Raw genomic sequence first — 9,524 nt, 5'->3', positions numbered from 1 at the left:
TGCCGCGAATTGGAGGATTTCCTTCTTTTCTAAGGCTGAGCAATATTCACTGTCCTCCTCTAACATTTGCTAATCTTCCTTTTTAACAAAGGAGGAATAGGCCTCCGCTCAGAGCCTCTGGCTCTCCAAAATACTGAGTTATGATTTGATCCTTCTGTTATTTATTTAATAAACTTTTTATTTTGGAATGAGCTCAGATCGACGGAAAGGGTACAAAGGTAGTACAGAAGAATTCTTGCCTAAGAATCATGTATCCTTCACCCTGTTTCCCCAGTGTTAGCATCTTACATAATCATGTTAACGTTTGTCACGACTAAGACACCAATATTGGTAAATTACTATTAAGGACAAATCCCCGGCTCAGGTCCACTCTCTGCCCGACAATCTGATCTGTGTACTGACCAGCTTCCTGCTGCCTGCAGTGCTCTCGTTCAGCCCATTTTTCCTGGCTGTTCAAATCAAATCCTGGCTTCAAGGCCCAGCCAGTTCCCATAGCCTTCCTGAGATCTGCCCCGACCCCCTTCGTCAGGTCTGCCGTGGGAATTCACATATGCCTTGTCCTGCCCCACACACTCTTCCGTTTAACAGAGATCACAGGCCTCACGTTGGGGAAGGGAGAAGGAGGTATCAGAATTCTCTAGGTAGCCAGCTGATTTAAAGAGAGATACGAAAGTATATGACAGGGGTCTCGTGGACAGGCAGGAGAGTTATGGCAAACAGCTAGGACCCACCAAGACTGGTGACTGGGGAAGACAGAATGGGAGGCTTCTCTCTCTGCCTCTAGAGGCCACATGGCCTCCCTCTTGTCTGGCTCTCTGTGAGTGTCAGCTCCACTAGTCACTTGCATTCAGCTTCCCACTTTTGACACGCACCTGGCTCCGTATCAGCTCCTTAACTTTCACTGCACGTGACCTTATAACTCAAGCATGTGCAAATGAGTCAGGGTTCCTTTAGGTTACAAGAGAAACAACCTAGTCAAAATGGTGGAAGCAAAGAAAGGATATTTATTGACTTATGTAACTACTGAAAACTCCAGAGGAAAATCAGGTTTCAGGCATGCCAGATCCGGGTACTCAAATAATATGATTCGGAACTTCTCTCTATTAGAAAGCTGGGCTCAGCTTCCCTCTGGGTTGGCTTTACCAGTAGAAAAGTCTTTCCCTTGGGGGTGGCAAGACTGCCATCAGAAAGTCCAGTCAAACATTCTACCAGCTTAGCAGCTCTGGTGGAGAAAACACTCCCTCCAGGTAGCTCTAGCAAGATTCCTGGGTAAAGCTGTTACTGGCTTAGCCTTGAACCGGACCCTGTGGCCAGGGCACATGATGCTTTGATTGGCAAGCTTGAGACACAAAGCCTCCCCTCAAAAGACAAATACAGTATTATTACCATGAGAACCCACCTGGACAGAGATTGGGTGGGGAGGAGGCCAGCCCCTCAAAGAGGACTCCCATCAAGGTGGAAGGTCACCTCTCATTAGCCGGGGTCAGGCTGGGGGATTGGTACACACGCTAGGTTCTCTATAGGGCCATCCACCACTGTCCGTCTGCTCACTGCCCCTCGTGCCCCTCATTCTTCTGCAAACAGCAGAATGTTCCAGGTCCTTCTCCTCCCCATCACAAGATTCTACTGGGGCTGCCAGTCACAGCCCTGCTGGTCACAGAGGAGGGCATGTGACCCAAGAGGACCAATCAGAGTCTTCCCTTGGGATTTGTCATCATTTACCCAAGGAAGAAACTTTGTCTCTTTCTGGAGGTGAAGTGAGGAAGACGTCAGCAGGAGATGGTCAAGTTTCCAAGCTATTGGAAAAAGCTGGTCAGAAAGAAAAAAAAAAGTCTAAATGCAAAGAGAAAAGGAGGCAGAAATAGGGAGAAACGGTCTGAATGGAGAAGGCCCGGCCCCAGAGTCATCCCTACCAAGGTCCACCAGGAGACTGCCTTTGCCACCACTTGGTTTAATGAGCCAGTACATTCATCTTTTTGCCTAACTAAAGCAGTTAATGTTTGGGTAATTGGCATATCCTCTGTGCCAAAATACTGTGCTAAGTGGTCTCTACAGGTGCTCTTGTTTGATGCTCACGAATCTGTGATTGTGATTATTTCCCCTTTTTATAGATGTGAGAACCAAGGTTCAGAGAGCTTGAGATTAGGAACTCGTTCATATAGCCAGCAAGTAGTAGAGTTGGGACTCAAACCAGACTGTCTGCAGAGTAACCCACAAAGCTCTATAACCCTGGGGCAGACAGCTCAGCACGGGATTAGCCCTGGGCATCAGGTTCACACTGAGTCTTTGTCCTCCAGCTGCTTAGACTCCATAGCATTGTTATGTGGGGCTTAAATTGTTTTTAAACTATGAAATATGTACAGAAAAGCACATGCAAGATGTAGACACTGACACTCCGTGTTTTAAGTGTTTAATCTGTGAAACAGGGATAATAATTCAGTAATTCTCATATGGTTGTCTCAAAGATTAAGGGTATTTAGGAAATGTGGGTGATGAATCTAACTCCATCTCTAACACGTTGGGCACTTTTTTGCGGGTGGGGGGGGAGGGAGTCACTGGGCTTCTCTGAGCCTCATTTTCCCATCCATAAATGGGAGAGGTAAGACGTAGTCTTAGGAGTCAATCAGATGTGACTTGAGCCGACGTTGCCACTTAACGTGCTACAAGACTCTAGGGAAGTTATAGGCTGATCTCAAAGTAGCCCAGCTGCACGGGCACAGGATTAGGGCTGTAGAGTTTCCTAGGGCTGTGCTAACAAGGTGCCTGCCAACTGAGTGACTTAAACGACAGAAATTGTCCCTCACATTTCCGGAGGCTAGCAGTCCAAGAACCTGGTGTTGGTGGGGTTGGTTTCTGCTGAGAGATCTGGGGGAGAATCCCTTCCAAGCCTTTCTCCCAGCTTTGGGTAGTTTGATGGCCATCTTTGGCATCCTTTGGCTTGTAGAAACATCATCTCAGCCTGCCTTCATCCCCACATGGCGTTCTCCCCGTGTGTCTTCACCTTGTCTTCCCTCCATGCATGTCTGTCTCCATGGCCACACATCCCCTTTCTAGAAGCACACAAGTCATATTGGATTGGGGTCCATCCCAATGACCTCATTTTACATTGATTATCTCTATAAAAGCCCTATTTCCAAAGAAGGTCATATTCTGAGGTAGTGGGGCTTAGGGCTCCAACATATTTTCTTTTTAAAAGGGGGACACAATTCAACCTCTACCAGGTGCTCAGCATATAGTAGGTTTCCTTCCTCATCAAACTTCCTTATGGAATGAAATTAAATACCTGGCATAGATTGGGTCCTCAATAAATGTTTGTTGAATAAATGCATGGATAGATCCTAGGTTCCAGAGTGTTCTGAATTCTTCAGAGAGTTGTCTACTGACCTAGGAAATATCCACCCCCCCCTTTTAAAAAGGTAATTTCAATATATTCAGACAAGAATATAAAGTTCCTAAGAACAGCCCTAGGCAGATTCAAAATTTCTGATTTCTCTTTGAATATGTTCTATGCTGTTCCTACAGCCTGAGAAATGTCAGGCAGGTCCTTCATTGCTGGAAATGCTTTCCTCTGCCACTAAGAATTCATTGCTTTAGCAAAGGCTGAAAAATTTCCTCCAGGCATTTGAAAAGAGGTTCCAACAGTGAACAGGGGCTGTCAGGTGAGATGAGAAAGTGCCTGTGGGTAATGGGACAGGTAGGTTCCCACAACCCTGTGTCCCAAGCACCCACTAAGTCGGGAAGCTGTAACCAAATGGAGGAACCCCATCTCTTCTTAATTCTTTATCCTTCAGGCCAGGGCACCCACATACCTGAACACTCATGATATGCCGGGAATGTTCCATCAGATACAGCTAAGTGACTCAAAGTCCAGACTCTGGAGGTGGACTTCTGCGGTGCACTCTTGGCTCCAGCACTGCCTCACTGTGTGACCTTGAGCCAGTTACTTAACCTCTCTGTGCCTCAGATTACCTGTTGGTAATTTGGGGGTTAATAATATTTCCTACCTTATAGCAAATGTGATAACATATGTAATATGCTTTGCACAGTGCACTCAGGTCACGTTAGTGATTATTTTATTAATTGTTGTTGACAACACTGCTGCTGATGAAGTTGATAACAGAAGAGATGAATTCTAGTGCCCAGGCTTTAGTAGACTTCCTTATCAATAGATTGGGTAAAATAAGACGAGTCTGTCCTCATCATTCCTGTTAGTTCTTTCTAGAACTCAACCCATCTCTTTCTCCTTGTCTTCTCCCTCCCTTCTTTAACTCCTTGTGACCCCCAAGGGCTCAGCCATGGGCTACTTCATCACTCCCCCACAACCCTATGAGATATGTACTATAATCTCTATTTCATGCATAAGGAACCTGAGCCTCAGACAGGTGAGGTGGCTTGTGAATGGTGATGCTGGGATCAAGCCAGCTATGCCTGACTCCAAGGCCACAGAATAGGGAGATGGTCCAATAAGGATGAAATTTGACTTCTGCCTGCAATCCCTCTTCGTCCTTAGGACCTAAGCGCCAAGTTCTCTACCAGACTGGCCTGGACAGCACTACCACTCTGGGCTGACTTCACCCCACTATCAAGGCCAGGCCCCTGCCCGCTATCACACTGAACAGCCCCAAGAAGCCCATTTGCCCATGAGGGTCGCTGATTGATGATAAAGGCCGACTTTTAGGGCCTGGGATTCTCATCCAGTAGCTCTGTGAATCCTTGTGGGGGCCCTGGCAAGTGTGTGGCCTTCTCCTCTACTTTATAGGTGAGCAAAGTGTGGCTCAGAGAAGTTCCGTAACTTCTACTGGTCACGCACTGGGTCAGAGCTTAGCTTTGGGCTTAGCCGGCCTCTCTGGTTTCTTCCACATGCACCCTTTCCCAGTGCTGCCTGTGTCCTCTGTTTTCCCCCGCCCTCCAGGACAGCCCACACCGGTATCGGCCTCTAGTGCCCTCCATGTGCAGATGGCCAGGGGCCAGATGGTGCTTGGGACCAGCTAGCTTCCAAGGGGGTGGACAGAGCAGCGTCAGGACATCTTCGCCCTGGGGGGGACAGAGGGCCCACTGGTTGGGGGCCACGTGCCAATGCAGCTTCCTGCAGGGGAGGTTGGGGCTGGGTAGTGAAAGTCTATAGGAAAGCCATTCCATTTTTATCATTCTCTTTTCTTTTCTTTTTTTTAAAAGATTTTATTTATTTATTTTAGTGATAGAGATAGAGTGTGCATGGGAGGAGGGGCAGAGGGAGAGGGAAAGAGAGAATCTCAAGCAGACTCCATGCTTAGTGCAGAGCCCAGCACAGGGCTTGATCTCATGACCCTGAGACCATGACCTGAGCTGAAATCAAGAGTTGGACGCTTAACTGACGGAGCCACCCAGGCGCCCCTTTTCTTTTTCTTTAGCATAGACCACAGGTTCTGGAATTCTGTGGCCGCTCTGGGCACCTGACCACTAGAATTCAGAGCCTCCTGAGGGTAGTTCCCTGTTCTCCCTTGCAAGCCTACAGGCAGCAACCAGCTTCCTGGTCATTCTGGAATGGCACACAAAGGAGACAGCTTGATGGAACAGAAAGAGCTCTGGATTAATTCCTTGGGGAGCTCTGGAAGTGATTGGCTGTGTGACCTTAGGCAGATGAATTTACCTCTCTGATCCTCAGTCTCTTCATTGGCAAGAAAATTTTTTTCTTTTCTTTTCTTTTAAATTAAATTTTATTTTATTATGTTAGTCCCCATACAGTACATCATTAGTTTGTGATGTAGTGTTCTATGATTCATTGTTTTTGAATAACACCCAGTGCTCCATGCAATACGTGCCCCCCCTTAATATCCATCACCGGGCTAACCCATCCCCCCACCCCCCTCCCCTCTAAAACCCTCAGTTTGTTTCTCGGAGTCTATAGTCTCTCATGGTTCGACTCCCCCTCCGATTTCCCTCCGTTCATTTTCCCTTCCTTCTCCTAATGTCCTCCAGGCTGTTCCTTATGTTCCACAGATAAGTGAAACCATATGATAATTGACTTTCTCTGCTTGACTTACTTCACTTAGCATAATCTCCTCCAGTCCCATCTATGTTGATGTAAAAGTTGGGTATTCATCCTTTCTGATGGCTGAGTAATATTCCATTGTATAAATGGACCACATCTTCTTTATCCATTCGTCTGTTGAAGGGCATCTCGGCTCTTTCCACAGTTTGACTATTGCAGACTTTGCTGCTATGAACATCGGGCTGCATATGGCCCTTCTTCTCACTACATCTGTGTCTTTGGGGTAAATACCCAGGAGTGCAATTGCTGGGTCATAGGGTAGCTCTATTTTTAATTTTTTGAGGAACATCCACACTGTTTTCCAAAGTGGATGTACCACCTTACCTTCTCACCAGCAGTGTAAGAGGGTTCCCCTTTCTCCACAACCTCTCCAACCTTTGTTGTTTGGCAAGGTTGTTGTTGTTTCTACTTCCTAAGGCTGTTATGAAGACTCAGCTAGATAATTCATGTGAAGCAGTTAGGGTGGTGCTTGTCACAACCTAAGAACTCAGTAAATATGTGCCTGCCATTAGGATGTTAGAAATGGGGTTGTCATAGGCAACTGAAATCTTGGTGGAGGTTTTCTTCATGGTGGAGGGCCCAAGAACTAGATGGGATGTGAGTAGAGGTGAGTGGGGAGAGAATGTTCTTTCCCTATCCTATTGGCAACCATCCCAAACGGTACATGCCCGAGGCCAGCTTGGGAAATGCTGAATGATTTCCATCATTTGCTCATCTTGGGAAGACAGGGTGTTCTTCAGGCCCACCTGACCTTGGCTTAAGAGTGTGGGAACATGCATACGTACACACATTCACACACACTCTCAGCACAAGGAGTAAACATGGCCGATAGCATGGGTATCCCAGAGTTGCCCTGGAAATACCTTTACAAGAAACAAGGGAAGGCACCCAGATTCCAAGAACAGCTATTTGCATAAATCCTTATGTTTTGAGTTTTCTCTGTGTGAGCCCAGAGGGGATGTGACTCACGAGCACTGCTCAGGGGCCCAGCAGTGTCTCAGTTCCTGGACTTCAGGGGTCTTAGGAATAATAATCCAGTCTAATTAGCTCATTCTAGGGAAAATGAAACACAGAGAGACAAAGGATCTTGCTCGACAACACATATCCGTGGGGCCAGGATCATCCCTTTGGGCTCTAGTGGTCGACTTCTCTCATCCCTCTCTGACAGAGGTACAATCGCCATGAACAAGCAGCATTCCTGCACCTGTCATCCTCCCAGGAGGCAAGGCGGGGCAGGGAAAGGACAACGGATCTGCCCAGTGAGCCTCTCTGAGGTTTCAAGTCTGCTTCCCAATTATGAGGCCTTTGGAGGGAAACAAGGCATCATCTCCCACCCTCCAATCCCCCTGCACCCCCCAATCCCCCTGCACCGCCCAAGTCCCCCCTCTGGCTGAGACCCCATCCTGGCAACCATGGAAAGTCATTCCCTCCAGCAGAAGCCTCCTCTGTGTTCCAGAGCTGCCTTTCAGACAGCTGTGACCGTCAGAGCGAGGTGGGAGAGGTTCGGTTATTGTCAAGAACCATTGCATTTATGGGGCCTCTTATCTTTATGACAAAAGCTCGGATGGGAATTGAAAAGCAATCGTGAAAAGCAACACCCGTAGAGAGCTGGTACTATAGCGTGAGACCGCACATCTGATGGGCAGTGGGACCTGCTGTTGGGCGGGGGGTGAGAGGAGTCCTTGTAACCCTGAGATTCTCTGTGAAGCCAGAGCCCAATGACATGGGGCTGGGCAATCCAGTGGGAGTGCTGAGAGCAATTCCCAGACTCCCCTTCGTCCACCCTTCCCCAACTCTGCCGACTCGAGATGGGACCCCTGGCGGCCTCAGAACTCCTTCCCACAAATTCTCCCCCTGCATCCCTGGGGGCGACTCAGGGGGACACCCAAACCACCAGAACTGTTGTCGAGGTGGATTCCCTCAGGCTTCAACTTCCCAGGAGGAAAAATGTGTCACAGCCACAGAGCTGAACAAACTGCCCCGAACACAAAAGACCAAACCAAAACAAAGCGAGAACATAAAACCAGCCACATAAATTGCAAAAAAGGAGTCTCGGTTCTATTTGTTCTGCAATAAGTTCACCAACGTATATAAAGAAAAGCCAGGAACATTAGAGTAAGAGGGACAGGAGACCCCGTGTGGGGTTCAAGTAATCTGTGCCCCCTCCCGGACCCCACGCGGTTTAGACGAGCTATGCCCTGGGCAAACATAAGTCTATCAACCAGGCACGTCGTTCTTGACCCAACGCAGCCCCCTGGCTTTGGCCTGTGAGTCCAGCTGGTACTTAATCCCCCAAGGGAAGCAGCCTTAGTTCAGAGCCCCTTCACCTGTTCACTGTGAGCCTAATGGGGCCCAAGAGGCAGCAGGTGCCCTCTCTTTGGAGCGCACTCAGGCGATGGAAGAGATCTCACTGTGTTTCTGTCCTCTGCAGAAAAGAGTCCCGGGGGAGGCCCAGCAGCTACCCTGGCTGCTGGAGTGACAACAGAATAGGGAGGACATAAGCAGGGCCAAGGTGATAACGGAGGCAAGCACCCACCGGACGGCGCCAGGGTAGATGAAGGGCAGGATGAGAATGATGAGCAAGACCAGTAGGAGCAAGTGTGCTGCCAGGCGCCGGGCTGCCATGCGGTTGGCGCTGACCACATCCCGCCCATCCTCTCCCACCGAGCTGGGGGTCCACGCTGCTGAGGTGGCAGAGTCTGCCAGCCTCTGAGGACAGAGCTGCCACTCCAGGCCCGGCCGGCCCGGCCACCCCCTTACGGTCTCCTGGTCACGCAGGCTGCAGACGAGGCCCCCGGGGACAGAGGTGGCTTGGCGGCACAGTGGGCAGGTAACAGACCAAGTGCTGTCCCGTACACACAGCAGGAGCTTGATGCAGACCGCACAGAAGGAGTGCTGACAGCTCAGCAGCTTGGCCGGCCGGATACAGGTGTAGGGCTCCCGGCACACCAGGCACTCCAAGCCGCCATCCGCGGAGCCCCAGTGTGCCCCAGCAGGGTCCGCGGCCTTAGGGGTGGTGGGGGTGGCTCTTGCGGAGATGGGCTGGGGCTGCTCTGGTTCTGGCGTCTGCAGGACCTCAGCGCAGGCCATTCTGGGCGCGGAGTCAGCGGGGATGGGGCAGCTCAGGGCCTGGGCATGGACAAGGGGTGTCTGCCAGCACCACTGGGACCTGGATGTGGTCTGGCTTCAGGCCGGGCATCTCAGCCTCCCTCACCTCCTCGTCAGGCCCCTGGTGACAGCAGCCGTCTAGCACCCCTTCTCCTGGGGCTGCTCAGCCTGCTTCTTGGCTTACGTCTTCTCTCGAGTTATTATTATTTCTTTTCTTGAAACCTGGGGTTAATCAGTAACTCATGAACCTGGAGACCTCGAGTTGCCTGACAGGAAGGCCGAAGGGGGCAGGGCCTGCACCATGAGTCAGGACTTTCCTGTTGGGGACCAGGTGCCTCGGAAGCACCAGCAAGATGGTGGCTGATGAGCTTTGAGATGCGTTAGG

At 49.8% G+C, this 9,524-nt stretch overlaps 1 protein-coding gene across 1 annotated transcript; it reads right to left on the bottom strand.

The window, feature by feature from the left end:
• Positions 1–8,137: 8,137 nt before the first annotated feature.
• On the bottom strand, positions 8,138–9,313 carry RNF186 (ring finger protein 186). The gene has a single exon (XM_028108620.2). The coding sequence runs from the start codon at positions 9,119–9,121 to the stop codon at positions 8,420–8,422; it is 702 nt and encodes a 233-aa protein (XP_027964421.1). The 5' UTR covers positions 9,122–9,313; the 3' UTR covers positions 8,138–8,419.
• Positions 9,314–9,524: the final 211 nt, after the last annotated feature.

This window comes from Eumetopias jubatus, unplaced genomic scaffold (assembly GCF_037043125.1).
Source record: "Eumetopias jubatus isolate StellerSeaLion01/CBP00866 unplaced genomic scaffold, mEumJub1_p1.0 scaffold_4, whole genome shotgun sequence".
NCBI lineage: Eukaryota > Metazoa > Chordata > Mammalia > Carnivora > Otariidae > Eumetopias > Eumetopias jubatus.
The sequence above is the reverse complement of the archived record's forward strand: the minus strand, read 5'-3'. Positions and strand labels throughout refer to the sequence as shown.